Source organism: Plecotus auritus (assembly GCF_963455305.1).
Source record: "Plecotus auritus genome assembly, chromosome: 10".
NCBI classification, from domain to species: Eukaryota; Metazoa; Chordata; class Mammalia; order Chiroptera; family Vespertilionidae; genus Plecotus; species Plecotus auritus.
This window is the reverse complement of record NC_137785.1, coordinates 42,921,436-42,942,056: the sequence shown is the minus strand read 5'-3', so window position 1 is coordinate 42,942,056 and position 20,621 is coordinate 42,921,436. Positions and strand designations below refer to the sequence as shown.

Sequence of the window (20,621 nt, the reverse complement as noted above, 5' to 3'; positions counted from 1 at the left end):
GTAACATTTACAAAGAAACTAAAACTTGGTAACAGATAGACTAAGAGACTACACTATAATTACAAAAATTAAGTTCATTTAACACAAATATCTCTTCTCTTATGGCAAACAAAGGCCTTACCCGTCTCCTGGGAATTGGACAGCGGATATCTGGTTGGTCACCAAAGTTCTTGTAGGTGATATAGTTTTCAGAGCAGATCAGCACTCCACTTGGACCATCTGACCCTCCTGGAACTGTCAGAGAAAATAAAACTTAGTAATGATCTGACATAACCATGAATTTAGCTTTCAATTCCTTCTCTCCTTTAGCACAACCTGAAGGTACAGTGTGCCTAAAGCTGAGAAACATTCCAAGTTTGCTTTTCCCTGAAAGTTATGCTACAAAAAAATGGGAGCCCAGTTTGGGTGACTCAACCTGTTCAGATATCTGCTAATACATCTAAATTTTTAGCTCCAAACCCAGAACTGAGTTCTCAGCTTCAGAACTACAATCCCACCAGCAAAAAGATTACAATTTGCTGAAGACTCAGATGATGGCTAACATTTTGTAGCAATAAACTTTTTTTTGAGCAATAAAGTATTTTTAATTAAGGTACATACACTGTTTAGACATACCACTGCACACTTAATAAACTACAGTATAAACAAAACTTCTAAATGCACTGGAAAACAAATTCATGTGACTCAGGTCATTGCACATTTGCTTTATTGTGGTGGTCTGGGACTGTACCTGCACCCATCTCTGAGGTATGTCTGTAATCTCCAGGTTATTATTCCCTGCTTAGAATCCTTCAGTAGCTACCACCACACCAAACATAGACAAGGTACTCAGGCTTACTATAAGTTAGCTTCCAGACCCTATTAAGTAAACCCTCCCAAGTTTGGGCATAAAATGGACCAGGCAAAATGGTACAGAGAAGCTCTGAGAGAAAAATACCTGTAATAAGGAAGTTGCCATGTTCCTCCAAAGGTTCACTGTATTTTCGAACCACATGATTTAAACCAAGGTCTAACTCGTAGAAAGTAAGCGTCTGCTGGGTGTTAGCTGCTGCTTCCCCTGTTGGATCATTGTCTGCTTCCTACAGTGGAGTACAATAGCACAAAGACTAATCAATACCATAAAATCAAACTTTTAAAGGACATCAGGATTCTTCCATTTTACAAACAAGGAAGCAACAGTCCATAGATGCTAAATGGTTTGCCATCACACTACTACTAGGTAATGGTAAAGCTGGAACAAGAACCCAGGCCTCCTAATTCTGGGAGCAAGGTTCTCTCATCTAGAGGATACTGCCTTCCATCTTTCACTTTCTCTGTGGAAAAAAATACCCCCAAAACAGTTTTATCTTCTTTTTCAGGCAGTTTTTTTCAATAAATTCCCTGTTTCCAAAGGGAGATTATTCAAATCAGAGCAAAGTGCTATTATATAATCAGGTAAGCTCTGAAACATTCCTAATTTCAGTAAGGCACTTGGAATATGGAAAAGATTTGTTAGCAGCACAGATAGAAGATTCAACCAATGAACAAAAAACCACCTTAGGAAAGCTCTGAGGTAACTGGGGGTAAAAAAAAAAAGACACACACACTCCCCATTACCTCATAATCCATTTCCAGACAAGCAAACATTGGATTTTCAAATCCCACATCTACTCCAACCACATGATATACTAAAGTGTTCGCCTTGTGGGCTTCCAGGGGAGATGAGATGGTAAGCCGGGCTGCAGCATCTCTGTTTAAGATATACACCAATTTCTGTTTTTCAATGGCACCTGTAGTTGAAGGAGACAAAACACACAAGATTTCCAGATAATGAATAGAGGGGCCTAAAGAGCAGCTAAGTTCTCATTAGAATTATTTTTAAAAACCTTTAACAGCCAGCCCCAAATCTACAAGTATACTAACTTGGGATTTGCTTTCTATCATTAAAATAGAGAACAGCATCATTTTACCCATCTTATTCCTAATAGGGATCATAATATCCCATTAATTCTTCAAAAATTTTTAGTGTGCCCTAGATTTAATGATATTGGGAAACTAAACAATCATTCATAAAATTGCCACCTTTCTTCTTCCAGCTAGATCTAGTGATTTCGTGACTGGTCAGAGAGGGCTGCCCTCTAGAGGCCTGATCAGATACACAGAATTGTCTTCAAGAGATTTGTCAGAGAAGAGACATGAATGTGAATCATCACTTCAGGCTGATGAAGGCAACCACATTCATTGCCTAAGAACTTAAAATCATTTCACTGTAGTCTTTTTGCTACAGATAAAGCAAGAAATATAAAAATAGTTAGTTCCAACTAGACAGGAAGTAGATAAGGTATGTTAAGACTTTCTCCATGTTTTAAAAGGGAAAGCAACTTTAAACCATGGACATATGATCCAAACTTTACCCAGTTATGATTTATTAGCACACTGCCAAGATCATAGCATTGTTATCCTAAACTGAGCATCTATAATAGTCAGAGATGCATTCAACAGAGCAAGTCACTCACTAATCATAACAGCTCGCCCTTTGGGATCCACAGCTAAGAACTGGCCAGGAACAATACGGCGGCATCCACTCTTGCCAAAGGTCTCTTGGTGAATTTTCTCAAACATATTCTTAGATGGTTGGTATTCCAGGATAACAATCCGACCCGAATCACTGCCAACCACAATGTAGTCTTTGGTGCCACCTGTCAGCCTAAAGGCCATGAGTGACCGAATAACACCAAATACTTCCACAGTTAGTAGGGTGTGTACTTTGCCAGTGTTGGGATCCGGGCGAAGCAGCTCCAAGATCTTCCCACGAGAAACAACAATTTCCTGTTGTTTGGTTCCTAGATTGCCAAAAAATAAAGATCATGAAAACTCCGAACTACTAAAAATGCCACGTAACACAGATATAATTAAATGGGTTGGGGGCTCAGTATTTGAAATTAATTTATTTCATTTAAACTGAAATACTCTAACAAAAATGGCATCAAACGTTTTTTTAAGTGGTGACACAAGTTACTTCTTAGAAACTTTTTATTTTTCTAACATTTGCCATCAATCTGCATAACTGAGCTCTGTCCATAAATGGTATTAATGTATGCTTAGCATCATAAGATTAAAAATTTCGAAAGTCGCCCTAGCTGGTTTGGCTCAGTGGATAGAGTGTCGGCCTGCGGACTGAAGGGTCCCAGGTTCGATTCTGGTCAAGGGCATGTACCTTGGTTGCGGGCACATCCCCAGTAGGGGGTGTGCAGGAGGCAGCTGATCGATGTTTCTCTCTCATCAATGTTTCTAGCTCTCTATCCCTCTCCCTTCCTCTCTGTAAGATATCAATAAAATATATTTAAAAAAAAAAAATTCGAAAGTCTCTTTCTAGTCCCTCTTTAAGGCTATTGTTCTAAGAAATCATATTAATATTTTGTGCAGTTTGATGCAATATCTTAAAGAACTTTAAAAACTGTCATCTAAAATATACTGTTTATTTCTAAACTCATCTAAAAAAGTTCACTTGCCCTCATAACTGCTATCAATACCTCCAAATGCAGACTAGTCAACATAATTCTACCTGGATGAATTGTCATCGCCTTTAAACTAAATGTTTAAAATAACTAAGTTCTTCTTTACCCAAACTCTCTCTTTGGTCTTAACTAACCTGCTTTAATATTACTATCATTTTCTCTGCCACCGAGTTTGGAAACTCATATTCTTTACTTTCTTTCTATCCCCGTTGTCAGGTCTTCACTATCTTAATGGCTTCCTATCCTATCTTATATCCCACTCTCACCCATCCCAATCCATTCTCATTGCTCAATGCCACCACTTATCAGGAGCCACCTTACTTGCCAAAGGTCATTTGGGTATCAGATAAAATAAAGTACTCCAAAGTGCTTTGGAAGCTATAAAGCATTTTAGAAATGAATGTTCTCTAATGATTAAAAATTTCCTATAATTTTCAAATCTAAAAAATATAAGGCATAAAACTAGTAATATTAAAAAATATTATATTCAGAAAGATAGTTAACTGGACAACTTACCAGAGAAGTTGCCATGAATGGCAAAGCTGATACCAGTGGCTCGCTGCAAGGTCAAGTTGTACAGGAACATGGTGACACCACCACTGAGTAACCCACCACTCCACAATCCAAGCGTTGATTACACCAAGTCAAAGCAAGCTAAGAGCACACAAAAACAGAAAAATTTCAACTGGGAAATTGTTTATTTCTATACAGGAAGTTCTGGTTGCAGGCAGCATAAAGAGTACAGTAAGGACTATGGGGGAACAATATATTCACAATTAGAGTGCCTTCTATTCACCAGACATTATATACTCTTTGCCTCTAATCTCACAAGAAACCTATAAAGTACTTAATATTAAAATTCACTTTGTAGGTGAGGAAATTAAGGCTAAGAAATTAAATCGGATGTCCGAGGTCACATCACAAGTGGTAAAAATGTTGGTAGCTAGGATCTGAACCATTCATGTAACACCGTATATTTTCTTTCGTCACAGAAACCAAGTAGGTCTACTTTTACTTGTAGTTGAACAGGGTATGTGTTCACAAGGCTCAGAACACAAAAGCACAGCTAAAAGCCCTCCACCCTCTCATTCCCTAACCACTCAGCTCTCCTCCCTGGGGAAATCAACAGTTATAGCTATCCTGTCCTTCCAAATATTTTGTGTATGAAGCAAAAATGTACTGTATTTTATCTCATTTTTTACCCAATTTTTTTTTTAATATATTTTATTGATTTTTTACAGAGAGGAAGGGAGAGGGATAGAGAGCCAGAAACATCGATGAGAGAGAAACATCGATCAGCTGCCTCCTGCACACCTCCTACTGGGGATGTGCCCGCAACCAGGGTACGTGCCCTTGACCGGAATCGAACCCGGGACCCTTCAGTCCGCAGGCCGACGCTCTATCCACTGAGCCAAACCGGTTTCGGCTTTTTTTTTTTTTTTTTTTTTTTTACCCAATTTATCTCATTTTTTAAAAGTAAAGGTTGGGCACTATATATTGTACACTCACTTTATACTGCAATTTATCTATCGTGGAGATAACTAAAAAGGGTTTTCTCATTTTTATTTTACACTTGCGGAGTATTGCACTGAATGGGTATATTAGAATTCATTTAGCCAATACCCTGCTGATAAACATTTAGGTTTATTTCACTGAATGGGTATATTAGAATTCATTTAGCCAATACCCTGCTGATAAACATTTAGGTTGTTTCCAATCTCTTGCTATTATGAGTACTGCTGTAAAGAAAACTCATATGTAGGTCATTTATATGTGCATGAATATATCTCTACCATTAATTCAAAGAAGTGAAATTGCTGGATTGAAGGATTCATACAACTGAAAATTGAATAGTGGCCAATTAACTTTAAAAAAAACTCACCAATTAAATTCCCAAGAATGTACGAGTCCCTATTTCACTATAACTAGACCTCTGTGATCATCTAACATATAAAAATTAGTAACTTACTTAGGGTAGTTCTCACTTGCATCTCTTCTATAGCTCTATGCCTGAGGAGTGATTAGGATTTAAAATCACTTAAAACTGTTTTAAAACAAAACCAAATTCCTGCCACTTCAGAAGGCCTCCCTAAAGAAGTACAATGAAGGGGGTTTTTAATCACCATACTATCAGGGCCGATTGAGGCCTTCCGGCTGCCAGCTACTGGCTGGGACCTTCCTTTCCGTGCCAACCCCTGGTGGTCAGCACACATAGTGAGCAATTGAACTCACGGTCAAACTCCCCAAGGGGACACTTTGCATGTTAGCCATATATATATATATATATATATATATATATATATATATACACACACACACACACACACACACACACACACACACACACACATATATAGACTAGAGGCTCGGTGCACAAATTCGTGCAAGGTGGGGAGAGGGGGCAGCAGCAGTTGGCGGGCCGCCCCGCCCCAAGGAGGGGCAATTGGGAGTGGGGCCGGCAGGGGGCGGGGCCACAGGCGGTTGGCCAGCCAGCCCCGCCCCCTGGTCAAATTCCAGGTTGAACTCCCTATCGAGGGGACAATTTACATGTTAGCCTTTTATTATATAGGACTAGAGGCCCGGTGCCCAATGGGGTCCCTCAGCCTGGCCTGCGCCCTCTTGCAACCCAGGACCCCTCGGGGGATGTCCGATAGCGGTTTCGGCCTGATCCCCGCAGGACCGATCCAGACAGTAGGGAACCCAATCCCCGAAGGCATGATCCAGACAGGAGGGAGCCCGATCCTGTGCGTTGAGCATCTGTCCCCTGGTGGTCAGTGGGCGTCATAGCGACTGGTCATTCAGGCTTTTAGATAGATAGATAGATAGGTAGGTAGATAGAAAGGACTTAAGGCTGCAAACTTACTTCTACCATAAAAGAATTACCAAAACTACACCTATACAGTTACTGCTGAAAAACTGAGTTTTTTTTAAATATATTTTTTTGATTTTTTACAGAAAAAAAGGTAGAGAGATAGTTAGAAACATCGATGAGAGAGAAACATCCATCAGCTGCCTTCTACACATCCTCTACTGGGGATGTGCCCGCAACCACGGTACATGCCCTTGACTGGAATGGAACCTGGGACCCTTCAATCCACAGGCCAATGCTCTATCCACTGAGCCAAACAAGTTAGGGCCTGAGTTATTTTATACCTGTTATTTAGAGACAAAACCAGGGGAACTTGAGAAATCCTGTGTAACTGGCATCCTAAGTTTGTTTTAAGTGATAAAAAATAAATGTCTTTATACATAATCATTTCTGGTCAGGGTGACTAAGACAGAAAAGGATAAATGCTCCAAACTGGAAATGGATATAAATTTTCCTACTTGAAACTAAGGAACATCTTTAATGTTCTTCCAGAATCACAGGGAAAGAGGAAAAGATCTGAGGTGAAAGAAGGGAGTTGAGAAAATGACCTGAAAGAAAAAGAGTAAACACATGCCAAAACCGGTTTGGCTCAGTGGATAGAGCGTCAGCCTGCGGACTGAAGGGTCCCGGGTTCGATTCCAGTCAAGGGCATGTACCTTGGTTGCGGGCACATCCCCAGTAGGGGGTGTGCAGGAGGCAGCTGATCGATGTTTCTCTCTCATCGATGTTTCTAGCTCTCTATCCCTCTCCCTTCCTCTCTGTAAAAATATCAATAAAATATATATTTAAAAAAAAAAAGAAAAAAAAAAGAAAAAGAGTAAACACATGGCCAAAGACATGGGGGGGGAGGGGCGGGAGGGACACACGGACGGACACACGGACACACACACACACACACACACACACACACACACACACACACACGGGCTTAGACATTGGGCAAGTTCCAGGGAAAGTTGTGCTCAGCTTAAAGTCAGATAAATATAGGCAGAAAATACATTGTAATTGCTCTCAATTGAAAAGTGTTCCCTAACTGGTTTGGCTCAGTGGATAGAGCGTCAACCTGCAGACTCAAGGGTCCCAGGTTCGATTCCGGTCAAGGGCATGTACCTTGGTTGCAGGCACATCCCCAGTAGAGGGTGTGCAGGAGGCAGCTGATCGATGCTTCTCTCTCATCGATGTTTCTAACTCTCTATCCCTCTCCCTTCCTCTCTGTAAAAAATTAATAAAATATATATATTTTTTTAAAAAGTGCCCTGGCCAGTTTGGCTTAGTGGCTAGAGCCTCAGCCTGAAGACTGAAGGGTCCCTGGTTCAATTCTGGTCAAGGGCACATGCCCGGGTTGCCGGATGGTGCAGGAGACGGCCAGTCAATGATTCCCAATCATCATTGATGTTCCCCTATGAAATTAATAAAAAAATATATATATTTTTAAAAAGTAGCGATCATAATTCTTAAAAATACGAAAGTATCTGTTCACACTGGCATCTTCCTCTGGTCATAAAACTTCATTGAAACAATTTCAATGTTGCAGTTATCAACAACAAATTTCACAATGAAACCCCTATCACGTTATTGTTAACGTGATCCATGCTATAAGATTAACCATATTAAAGGTAAAAAATTGTTTTTGTGTTGTTTTTATAACCGGCAGAGGAAACCACAGCCACTTTTGATCCCCCCAGAAAAGCCCCCTCCAGGCTGCTTTTTATTTACAGATGAAGAACCCAGCCTACTTTCAAGTTCCTTCGTAACTGACCCCATCCATTCCCATCCTTGGGATTCACTTTCCCCAAACCTATTCTTTTATCTGGGCAATGGAGAAAGGTGCATTTCGGAGGAAGATCAGCCTAAAACTGCAATATGATGCACCAGGAACCATCACGGGCTAAAACCCGGTAAATTTTGTGACTTCCCGCACCTCCCTCTCCAGTCTGATCACTAGAAATTGCTCACTCCATCCCTTCTCATGTGCCAAATGAACGTCGTCGTCCTTACACTCTGCAGTCTTCAAGGTCGACATCATTGCCCATTTTGCAAATGATAAAAGCGGAGTATCAGAGGAGGAAACACGATGACCAAGTACCCAAATGCAATTCAAAACAGGGTCTTAGCGCCAAAGACTGTTTCCGTTATTTACTCTTTTCAATACGTTGGGTTTTTTCCCCCACCTTCGAGCACAAGTGTTTACTGTCTCCAGGAGGAGACCTCCCTCCCGCCCTTCCTCACACCACCCCCAAATCCAAAGAGCACCAGGGCCTAAAAGCTAGGCAATCCCTACAGGCTTATTTTTAGCCAGGTCTCTTTCCCACCTTGTAGACAGAAACAAGGAATAATTCCTAGTAGCCGTTTTCACGTCCCAAGCGTTCCTGTCGACCTCTCGTTTCTTGCCCGAATCCCCTGACCTCGGCTGCCGCAGAGACCCCCTACCGAAAACCGGTGCACACTGCTATATGGCCGCTCTACGCCTCTTTGGGCCGGGGGAAGACGGAGGGCTGATTCTTTACCCTGCAGCCGGGAAGATGGTGTAGATATCCAACGGATGCAGACTTCCTTCAAGGCCTAAGCCACCGCCAACGCCGACACGCCGGCACCCGCCATTAGCTCTCAAGATGAGGACCTTCCGGTTAGCGCGCGGTGGGAAAAGGCCCCACCGGCGCCTAAAGGATGTATATCTATTTTTTTAACGCACCGGTCTTGCAGCCACCCCGTATTGGAAATTATTTAAACATACCTTATGACTGTCGCTTTTTCCAGAAGACTAGAACATGAAAAGACTTTTTAAAGTAAACATTTAAAAAATCAGTTTCTCGGGCACTTCCGGAGGCAGCCCCAAACACCCGCGCGCCAACGAGGAGAGGGGCCTCGCGGGGCCGGAAACACGGAATGGGAACAAAGATGGCGGACCTCAATTCCCCTCAGAAGCTGTTAGGGGCGCCTCCGCCGCCTGAGGGAGTGGGAGGAGGCCGTTGCTCCGAAATCTCCACCGAGCTCATTCGCTCCCTGACGGAGCTGCAGGAGCTGGAGGCTGTGTACGAACGGCTCTGCGGCGAGGAGGTGGGAGGGCTGAGCCTTTTTCCTGGAGCATCCAGGGGTAGTGGGCGTAGGAGCCGTCAGTCGGGAAATCTGGGCTGTGGGAAGCTCTCTTCTTGCCGAGGGAAACGAAAAAGCACCTACTGGAGAAGCAGAAATGTAGTTGAGTGGTTCTTGGGACCTGCCATCTCCCTTCACTCAGTCTGATGCCCCAAGCTTGTTTTCCCTGTTATCTGGGCGTACCGCCCCACCCCCCATTGATTTCCCTTTAAGACTAAGTGTCTCCTGCTCTCCGCGGGATTCAAGTTAGATTGAGAGTATATGCCAATTCGCCTGGTTCTCAAAATAAGAATAAAGGTTTTCTTGCATTAGCTTAGCAGTTTTAAAACCATGAAATGTTTTCACCCTGTTATCTCATTGAAGCCTGCAGTCATTACAAATAAAGGTGACGCCTTTTAAAGCTTCCTCTTGATTTGGGGAGGTGTAATTTAAGCGTTTCATGCAGAGCTTTGTAGAAGCTTGAGGTTTTAAGAGCCATGCACAACTGCCTAATCTTGCACAAGTCACTTCCTCTCTTGTACCCCTGGCATGTGTCAGGTGAGGGGCGTGGACTCTATTCTCGCCCGGATTCCTTTCAGCTCATGGCGTTTTACCTCCCTTCCTGCCTCTAACTTTTCTGTGGCAACCTGATGCTGTCAATGCATTTTTAAATGTCAGTTGGGTTCCTTGCCGCTCAAAAGAAAAAGATTTAAGCCCTGATCTAACAGTTTAGTAGCTGTTCCCTAAAACCAAACATTTAAATAAGGTTGAGCACAAAAGGCAGTTTCAGTCTTGGGCGGGGGGGTGGGGGGGGTAGTTGAGGGAGGAGTTATTGACATTTTTAACATTTTCAAGTATTAACTTGCACCAGCTCTAGCAGTTCCTGATAGGTTTTAAGCTTGCATTCATTGAGTCAATTGGTTCTTTGGGAGAAAATTCAGTCAGTCTTACAGACAGAACAGTGTTAGTTCTGAATTTGTACTTGATAACTGTCAAGGTGAAATTTCCGTCTCCATCCTACTGGACTATTCTCACAGACATGCATAGCTAATATTAATAGCTGTTGTTGAACCATAAGCCACATACTTTATGATTGTTATCTTGTTTGGCTCCCACAACAGTCCCATGAGATATGGATTACTATTCCTATTTTACGGGTGAAGAAACTCACGCATAAGAAAGTTACATTAATTGAGGCAATGCAGTAAGTGGCGTGGCTGAGAGAGAATTATACACTAGGAAGAGACTTTCTGTAGCTGCCACTCTGGAATTTTGGTTTGTTTAGCCATTATATTTTAAAAGCTTTCCTGTGTTAGGCACTATGCTAATATTGAATAGAGATCTGTTCTCACCTTTGTGGTGTTCATCTATTAGATGAAATAAGATATACATAATGATCATTATGCAGTGTGGTAATTGCAAAAATTAAGTATTGTTTGTTAATATCCTGGGGGAGTTTAGTGGAAGGAAAGACGACATTTGAAATGGCATTCATCCTTCAGCCAAGTGGTTGGGTTAGGTAACTCTTCGGATTCCTTCTGAGCATTCCAATGACAGGATGCTTCTGTGTGTTTCAGAAAGTGGTGGAAAGAGAGCTGGATGCTCTTTTGGAACAGCAAAACACCATTGAAAGTAAAATGGTCACTCTCCATCGAATGGGGTGAGTCTTCATCTCAGCAAGAGTTATTCTATAGCAGGGTCCACTGGATACATTATTTTTCCTATCTGTTATAAAATGCCAGTTGAGTGTGAAACAGGAGCATTATTTCAAGGTAAAGTGAACACCTAAGGGTTTTCAAAGTGTCCTTGACCAGCAGAACCAATATTAGCAACATCACTTGGAAACTTGTTGGAAATACAGATTCTAGGGCCCCACCCCAAACCTACTGAATCAGAAACTCTGGGGTGGGGGTTCAGGAATCTGTTTTTCAATAAGCATGCCAAGAGGCTCTGGTGCATGACTCAAGTTTGAGAACTGCTGTTCTTACAAACGTGTATTTGATAGTCATAAAAATTGCTTTTTGATATTATCCTCTCAGATTGTTGGTTAATACATTTTATGCTCACTTGAAGAGGGTATAGGGAAGGTAAATTGTGATGGGGGGAAAATAAAGAGAGAAAAAAACAGTTGAGAGAATCTGTTCTCTAATTCTTTGACAGTACCTATTTAAGGGTGTCTTTAAAATATAGGCCTGAGTTTACAGTAAAACACGCTTGGGCGGAAAAACTGTTAATAGAGTGATTTAAGCTAAGAATTGTGGGGAGGAACAAAAGAAGTAGAAAGACCTAGTCTCCATCTGCAAAAAAGATTTTTCCCATCTCTTACTACTGCCTTCTGCCCCTGTGCATACATGTGTGCTGACAATGTGTATCTCCAGCCCCAACCTGCAGTTGATTGAAGGTGATGCAAAGCAGCTAGCTGGAATGATCACCTTTACCTGCAACCTAGCTGAGAATGTGTCCAGCAAAGTTCGTCAGCTTGACCTGGCTAAGGTAATCCCATTATGGTGTTGATGTTTGAGTTAGTAGAAGACAGTAGAAAAGCCACCACACTAGAAATTAGAGCAGCACTATCCAATAGAAATCTAATGTAAGATACCAAAATCAGACAAAGGTATCATAACAAAAGAAAACTCCAGCCCTAACCGGTTTGGCTCAGTGGATAGAGCGTCGGCCTGCGGACTCAAGGGTCCCAGGTTCGATTCTGATCAAGGGCATGTACCTTGGTTGCAGGCACATCCCCAGTAGGGGGTGTGCAGGAGGCAGCTGATCGATGTTTCTCTCTCATCGATGTTTCTAACTCTCTATCCCTCTCCCTTCATCTCTGTAAAATATCAATAAAATATATTTTAAAAAATCAATAGCCGAGACCGGTTTGGCTCAGTGGATAGAGCGTCAGCCTGCGGACTGAAAGGTCCCAGGTTTGATTCCGGTCAGGGGCATGTGCCTGGGTTGTGGGCACATCCCCAGTGGGGGGTGTGCAGGAGGCAGCTGATCGATGTTTCTCTCTCATCGATGTTTCTAACTCTCTATCCCTCTCCCTTCCTCTCTGTAAAAATATCAATAAAATATATTTTAAAAAAAAATCAATAAAATATATTTAAAAATAAAAAAAAACAAAAGAAAACTCCAGACCAATTGCTCTTATGAATATAGACAGACATTCTCAACAACATTAGCAAACAGAATCCAGCAACATATAAAAAGGTCCATACTATGTGCAAGTGGGATTTATCTCCAGAATGGAGAGTTGATTTCACATATGAAAATTAATGTAATATATCAATAGGAAAAGACAAAATACACATGATCATCTTATAGACTAAAAAAAGTATTTTACAAAATTTAACACTCCTTATCAAAACACTCAAAATACTTGGAATAGAAAGGAACTTACTCAGCCTGATAAAGGGCATCTATGAAAAGCCCACAGATAATATACTTATTGGTAAAAGACTGGTTGCTTCCCCCCTCAGATTAGAAACAACAAAGATGTCACCTCTTGCTGCTTCTCTTCACTATCACACTGGAGGTTCTAGCCAGGGCAATTAGACAAGAAAATGAAATAAAAATGATTCAGATTAGAAAAGCAGATATTTAATACCAACCACATATGTACTTTGAAATTTTCTAGTAGCCATTTTTAAAAAGTGAAACAAATAGGTGAAAATCATTTTTGAAATATGTTTTAACTCATATCCATCATACCATTTAAATACTATGTAATTTCTATAAAATTGTAATAATGAGATATTTTAAATCCAGTGTATATTTTATACATATACTCCTTAATTTGGACTAGCCACATTTCAAGTTCTCTGGTTAGTGGCTTCTGTATTGAACAGAATAGCAGAGTCTGAGCTCTTGAACAAATCATCCCCAGCCTTGGTTTGCCCTGTGAAATAGTATAACTTTTCCTGATCTGTGTGTTCAGATTCTGTAAAAATAACTTTCCAAAAAACTAAGCCTCATAGCCACCAACTCACATGTTAAAGGTTATTTTTAAACATTCTTGCTCATTCTAGTAGAAAATTAGTTTCCTACATTTTTCATTTACTTTATAACTTGGTTTACAATGTCACGTTTCAAAAATGTCAAATGTAAGCCAGATATAAATATGGATTATTACCCTGGCTGGGTAGCTCAGTTGGTTAGGGCCTTGTCCCATACACTAAGGTTGCAGGTTCAATCCCTGTTCAGGACACATACAAGAATCAACCAGTGAATGCATAAATAGGTGAAACAACAAATCACCTCTCGCTCTCTCTCTTCCCCTTCCTCTCTTTCTCTAAAAGTCAGTAAATAAAAAAAATAAAAAATAAAAGCTGTTTGCTTGGTGTGGAAAAAAAAAAAAAAAGCTTTAAAAAAAAAAGGAAAGAAAATATGGATTAACCCTGTGCTTGCTTCCGTTAGTTGAATGATCTGGTCACATAAATTAAATTGCATGATACTTGTCAGTGGTCTTGATCATTAGCAATAACAGTTTTGTAAGTGGTAGTGTTTTTAATTTCCCAGTGAGAACTGAAAAGGACCTATGGTTAACCAGATTCAGTCCCTGAATCTTTCTATCTTCTGAAGAGATGTTTTTGAAAGAATAGGACATTGTTGCTGAGCACCAAGTCTTTTTGCAGAACCGCCTGTATCAAGCTATTCAGAGAGCTGATGATATCTTGGACCTGAAGTTCTGCATGGATGGAGTTCAGACTGCTTTGAGGAATGAAGATTATGAGCAGGCTGCAGCCCACATTCATCGCTACTTGTGCCTGGACAAGTCAGTCATCGAGCTCAGCCGACAGGGGAAAGAAGGTCAGCATCCCGAACTATTGATTTCTAGTTAACTTATAAGCATCTGTGATCTGAACTAAGCACACTCAAGCAGGAGAAGGGCATCTATTGTTAGGAAATTTTTTTGTCTGGCAATAGATCCTCTATGGCAGTGGTTCTCAATCTTCCTAATGCCGCGACCCTTTAATACAGTTCCTCATGTTGTGGTGACCCCCAACCATAAAATTATTTTGTTGCTACTTCATAACTGTAATTTTGCTACTGTTAATGAATCATAATGGTCTTAGGCGACCCTGCTAGCCGGTTTTCAACCTGTGGTTGTGACCCACAGGTTGACAGCCGTTGCTGTAGAGCCTAAGACCATCGGAAAACACAGATATTTACATTACGATTCATTAACAGTAGCAAAATTACAATTATGAAGTAGCAACGAAAGTAATTTTATGCTTGGGGGTCACCACAACATGAGGAACTGTATTAAAGGGTCGCGGCATTAGGAAGGTTGAGAACCACTGCTCTATGGGGCCCACATCATCCCAGGGCAGTGTTGTTATTCCTATTTTATGGAAAAGGAAATTGAATGCAGATCTGTTCTCTAGCTAGTGGGATCTTTCCACTTGCCTACTTAAAAAAACAAATTCTGCCCAGCCAGCATGGCTCAGTGGTTGAGCATTGACCTATGAACCAGGAGTTCACAGTTAGATTCCCAGGCAGGGCACATGCCCAGGTTGTAGGCTCGATCCCCAGTGTGAGGAGTACAGGAGGCAGCTGACCAATGATTCTCTCTCATCATTGATCTCTCTCTCTCTCTCTCTCTCTCTCTCTCTCTCTCTCTCTCTCGCTCTCACTCTCGCTCTCTCTCTCTTCTTCTCTGAAATCAATAAAAATATATACTTTTTAAATTAAATTCTTAACCTTGTATTCTGGGCCTTCCATAATCTTGACTCACCCTTTCTAGCCTTATTTCATGCTATTCACTCATGCATTCATTCATTGTGCAAATATTTATTGAGCTCCAAATGCCAGGACACATACTAATAGTTGACCTTTGAGCAACATGGAGGTTACAGGCGCCAACCTTCTGCACAATTAAAAGTCCTCGTATAACTATAGTACTGTTTTAAATACTCTGCAATACATTTTTTTTAATCTTTCTGTTTCCATTTGCTCACTTCATAACCTTTGCCTGAAATGTATGTTCCTTTTATTCAGGTATCAAAATCCAGTCCATCTTTGAGATGGGATGTCACCTTCCTTAGGAAGCCTTTTCTGATTACTTCAAACAGAAATGTGACTTATGGGCATCTTTATTTATGATGGCTGTCATATACTGAATTTATTATAGTTATCTGTACACAAAGCTTCTCTCTCACTCAATTATAGCTTCTGTGACAATAGGATTATGGCTGATTCATCTTTTAATCATCCACATTACTACCGTAGTACAGTATCTTGCACACAGTAAATGCTTAATACATATTTTTTAATGAAAAGTGGTTCACAGTCCTGTCCAGTTTTGCTTAGTGGCTAGAGTGTCGGCTGTTGAACTAAAGGGTCGTGAGTTCTATTCCCTGTCAAGGGCATGTACCTGGGTTGCATATTCAATCCCCAGCCTGGTCGGGGCACGTGCAGGAGGCAACTAATCAATGTGTCTCTCTTACATCAGTGTTTCTCTCTCCCTTCCTCCCTTCTATTCTCTCTAAAAAGTCAATGAAGCCCTAGCCATTTCAGCTCAGTGGATAGAGCGTCAGCCTGCAGACTGACGGGTCCCAGGTTAGATTCCGGCCAAGGGCACATGCCCAGGTTGCAGGCTCAGTCCCCAGTAGGGGGCATGCAGGAGACAGCCAATCAATGATTCTCTCTCATCATTGATGTTTCTATCTCTCTCTCCCTCTTCCTTCCTCTCTGAAATCAATAAAGAAATATTTAAAAAATAAAAAATAAAATAAAATAAATAAAAAGTCAATGGAGCCCAGCCAGTATGGCTCTGTAGTTGAGCATCTACCTATGCACAGGAGGTCGCCAGTTCAATTCCTGGTCAGGGCACATGCCCAGGTTGCAGGCTCCATCCCCAGTAGAGGGTGTGCAGGAGGCAGTCAATCAATGTTGATATTTCTCTCTCATCGATGTTTCTATCTCTCTCTCTTCCTCTACCTTCCTTTTTCTCTGAAATCAATAAAAACATTTTTTTTAACGAATACTTTAAAAAAAGTCAGTGGAAAAAATATCCTTGGGTGAAGATTAACAAACAAAAAGAAAAGTGGTGCACAGACTAAATGGTATTAATTTTCACTTTCTCCCCATTGCACAGGGAGCATGATTGATGCCAACCTGAAATTGCTGCAGGAAGCTGAACAGCGTCTCAAAGCCATTGTAACAGAGAAGTTTGCTATTGCCACTAAGGAAGGGGATCTGCCCCAGGTGGAGCGCTTCTTCAAGATCTTTCCACTACTGGGTTTGCATGAAGATGGATTAAGCAAATTCTCAGAATATCTTTGCAAGCAGGTATGGCCCCTGATTCTTGGCAGGATAATGGTATGGTTCTCTGCCTACAGATTGGAATACTGGGTAGATCCAGTGTAAGTGGATAATTTCTTGCCTCTGGATGTGACTCCCTTTCCTGCTCTTGCAATAGCCTAGCAGGACTGAATGCATGCATTCATTCAACATTTATCTATTTCCAGTCTACTGTGTACCAGGCCTAGTCTGGACATCTGCTGATGCACATTTATTTCCAACAGACCAAGTGAAAGTACAGGAAAATTAAAATGCAAATTCTCTGACAAGTTGACTCATCCTTTTCAAACTGTCAGCCAGGAACTGACTTCTTTAAAGAGCATTTTGAGTTGTTGGTCAGTGCTTTTAAGACTTCATAACTAGGGTTGAGTTTCAAAATAAGCCACAATAACATGAAGCAGATTAGGTCACTTGGGGTTAAATCCTGATAAAGAAGCAAGCTCCAATTAAAGTCTTAGCCCTCTTCCCCTACCTTAGATGGAAAGAAGCAAATCCCAGGAGGTATGTGTGCATAAGCTATTGTTTGTTTATTTATTTGTATTTTTTTAACCCTCACCCAAGGATATGTTTTTATTGATTTGAGAGACAGAAAGAGAAACATTATTGGTTGCCTCTCGTATGCGCCCCAACTGGGGACCCACATCCTAGGTATGTACCCTGACCAGGAATCAAACCCGCAACCTTTTTGGTGTACAGGACAACACTTCAACCAACTTAGCCACCTGGCCAGGGCTTGTTTTTTTTAAACTATATGTCACAGTGCATCCTGTCCCTCCCCCTGCAATTTTCTGTAATGAGACACTAATCTGCCATTAAGAAAAATAAGTCAGGCCCTAGCCAGTTTGGCTCAGTGTATAGATCGTTGGCCTGCGGACTCAAGGGTCCCGGGTTCGATTCTGGTCAAGGACACATGCCTGGGTTGTGAGCTCGGTCCCCGGTAGAGGGTGTGCGGGAGGCAGCTGATCAATGATTCCCTCTTATCATTGATATTTCTATCTCTCTCCCTCTCCCTTCCTCTCTAAAATCAATAAAAATATTTTTTTTAAAAAAGTTACCAAAAGAAAAGAAAAATAAGACAGTTCCATATGTGCTGACATATTTCACTCTCTAACGTATATGGTTTATTAAGTTAAACAACGGTATGCTACCATTCCTGTTTAAAATGAGGGCCATGGCAATAGAGAGATATGCTTGTATAAGCATGGGGTATTTTTGGAAGGGTTAACAGTGAACGTTTTGTCCCTTTTGAATATTTAAGTGTTTGTATTTTATCCATTCTAAAAAATTAACTAATTAAATAAAATACAGCTGCTTTATATTACATTTTTTATTTTTTTAAATTTACTTATTTTAATCCTCACCCAAGGATATGTTTATTGATTTTAGAGGAAGGGAGAGAGAGAGAGAAAAGAAACAAACATTGATGTGAGAGAGAAACATCAATCGGTTGCCTCTTAAACTCACTCCAACCAGGGATCAAACCCACAACCTAGGTATGTCCTCTGACAGAATTGATCCACGCTACCTTTTGGTGTATGGGACGATACTCCAACCGTCTGAGCCACACTGGCCAAGGCTTTATGGTACTTTTTTATAATCAGTAGTTTGCCATCTGGGACCTCGAAATGGCTTCTACTTTTAATCCTTTAAAAGTTCCTTCAGCAGTGCCCAGATTCCTTGTCCTACTCAATAAAACACCATTAATGATAACTTTGAATTACACTTTCAGATGATTATTGAAATTGGGGGCTCTCTCCCTTAGCTAATGGCAGAACATATTTTCAAGCAAGAGAAAAGCATTGTTTATACCTCTGAGTTCAAGTTCCTTGTCTTGCCTGAGGCTTAGACAATCCAGAGTTCTCAGGGGAAACATAGGAAAAAGAAAGGCAATGGGAAATCTTTTTGGAAAACTTAGGCTAGCCTTTGGTCTGAAAAATATATGTGGATTTTCTTTTTTTTTTTTTTTCAGGTTGCCAGTAAAGCTGAGGAAAATCTGCTATTGGTACTAGAGACAGATATGAGTGATCGAAGAGCTGCAATCATCTTTGCAGATACACTCACTCTGCTGTTTGAAGGCAAGCCTCTTTCCCCACTCTAGGGAGACGGCAGACCTTATCCTAACACCTGCATCCTAGCTTTTCTTCTCTCCCCACTAGCCTAATGCCTTTAATTTAATCCTGTAACTTACTGTATACTGGTTTATTGGAGAATTAACTTCCCAATTCAACATCAGGTTAGCAAAGATTAGTTTGATCCTCCCTAGCCCTCAAGACCAAACTATAAGAATAAATTTAACCCTTAAATACATTACTGGGAAGAGAGTGATACTGATTTTTAAAGATGTTTCTGTACAAATTGTCAATATAGCTTAGGAAATGCCTGCTGGTGTACCAAGTACAGAGCATATTTAACAGACAAATTTGCTTAGCAAATTCTAGCACTGACAAGAACCATTTGTATTCATTTGGGGAGGTGAAACAACCAGAAGGGGTTGAGTTGACCCTGGGTCAGCCTTGGCTGGAAGAAAAGAGTTTATTATATGAGAAGAACATTTGGAATCCAACCCTCTTACTTTCTTCTCTCTAGGGATTGCCCGCATTGTGGAAACTCACCAACCAATAGTGGAGACCTATTATGGGCCAGGGAGACTTTATACCCTGATAAAATATCTGCAGGTGGAATGTGACAGACAGGTGGAGAAGGTGGTAAACAAGTTCATCAAGCAGAGGAACTACCACCAGCAGGTGAGCAGGGGAAGCTACAAGTGGTTTGGAAGGAGTGTTAACCAGGGACACCAAATGGAATAAACGGGGGGAAAGAGGAAGGAGATGCAGACAGAAGAAAAATAAAGGCTGAATGCAGACTGGCCTGCATCTTGCGCATCAGGACTTGAGGTGTTGTCATGATGGTGATGGCCTCAGTACAAGATTGAAGAGGAACTGGAAAAGGCTTCCTAAAAGGAACACAACAGAAACATTAAACCAGTTCTTTATCACAGAATGTGCAACTGTGCTTTCTAGTGATATGAGAATTTTGTGAAGATTCTATTAAGTGTCAAGTAATATGTCACACATTTCTCCTTAGTTCCCTTAAGTGCTAAAGGTAACATTTGCTTTTTCAGAACTTTATTTCTCCATTCCTTTGAGCAGAGAGAGTAAAGAGTAGGACTTAGAAATAGTAGTCCCATAGACTCTAGACCAGCCGTGGGCAAACTACGGCCTGCGGGCCGGATCCGGCTGTTCTATCCGGTTCTCTTGCTCTCCCCTCCGCTCCTTTACTTTGAATTTATATTAGTTCACACAAACACTCCATCCATGCTTTTGTTCCGGCCCTCTGGTCCAGTTTAAGAACCCATTGTGGCCCTCGAGTCAAAAAGTTTGCCCACCCCTGCTCTAGACAGTAGTCCTTTGGCATACCACTAGCATTACTTTTAAATGCAATAATATGTTGCTGCTAAGGTTCCAGTGCAGATGCAAGAAAAAAGGGTCCTTGAACTTTCTGTCTGTCCGATTGTGGCAGCCAAGATTGAATGGGGAAATACAGTCAAAAAATAAAAATAAATGCAATAATAGAGATAAGCATTACCAACTAAATCAAAAGATCTTTGGCTCATCATCCTGAAGGCCTACTTTTGGCGTGTCTGTTAAGCCCACTAACCGAACATTCTTGTATGTCAGAAGTTTGGAGTGACCAGCAAAAGGCAGATACAAGGAGGGTGGGGAAGAGCACTCTTATATGTGGTGTTTTGCAGTTCCGGCATGTCCAGAGCAACTTGAGAAATTCTACAACAGAAAAAATAGAACCAAGGTAATAATCCTCTTTTCTTCAGCCCGTAAGTGTTTGGTTTGGCAATCATGTATCATTCAGACACTACTCTGTTA

The 20,621-nt window shown here is 41.1% G+C and overlaps 2 protein-coding genes across 5 annotated transcripts in view; one reads left to right on the top strand and one right to left on the bottom strand.

Moving 5' to 3' along the window:
* The window catches only part of SF3B3 (splicing factor 3b subunit 3), a 45,894-nt gene extending 36,267 nt beyond the window's left edge, over window positions 1–9,627 (bottom strand). The window contains exons 1-6 of one of the 3 annotated variants that reach the window (XM_080643479.1): window positions 9,101–9,627; window positions 4,014–4,151; window positions 2,496–2,822; window positions 1,597–1,769; window positions 938–1,079; window positions 122–234 (exon numbers count right to left, since the gene is read on the bottom strand). In XM_080643479.1, coding sequence (XP_080499605.1) covers window positions 122–234; window positions 938–1,079; window positions 1,597–1,769; window positions 2,496–2,822; window positions 4,014–4,083 — 825 coding nt within the window. In that variant the 5' untranslated portion in view covers window positions 4,084–4,151; window positions 9,101–9,627. Of the gene's footprint in view, window positions 1–121; window positions 235–937; window positions 1,080–1,596; window positions 1,770–2,495; window positions 2,823–4,013; window positions 4,152–8,678; window positions 9,003–9,100 lie in introns of those variants that run through there. The other 2 variants (XM_080643477.1, XM_080643478.1) reach the window with 2 other exon arrangements.
* The window catches only part of COG4 (component of oligomeric golgi complex 4), a 31,624-nt gene continuing 20,250 nt past the window's right edge, over window positions 9,248–20,621 (top strand). For both annotated transcript variants that reach the window (XM_080643481.1, XM_080643480.1), the window contains exons 1-8: window positions 9,248–9,423; window positions 11,016–11,098; window positions 11,817–11,931; window positions 14,070–14,244; window positions 16,535–16,728; window positions 18,710–18,815; window positions 19,327–19,484; window positions 20,492–20,547. In XM_080643481.1, coding sequence (XP_080499607.1) covers window positions 9,253–9,423; window positions 11,016–11,098; window positions 11,817–11,931; window positions 14,070–14,244; window positions 16,535–16,728; window positions 18,710–18,815; window positions 19,327–19,484; window positions 20,492–20,547 — 1,058 coding nt within the window. In that variant the 5' untranslated portion in view covers window positions 9,248–9,252. The remainder of the gene's footprint in view (window positions 9,424–11,015; window positions 11,099–11,816; window positions 11,932–14,069; window positions 14,245–16,534; window positions 16,729–18,709; window positions 18,816–19,326; window positions 19,485–20,491; window positions 20,548–20,621) is intronic.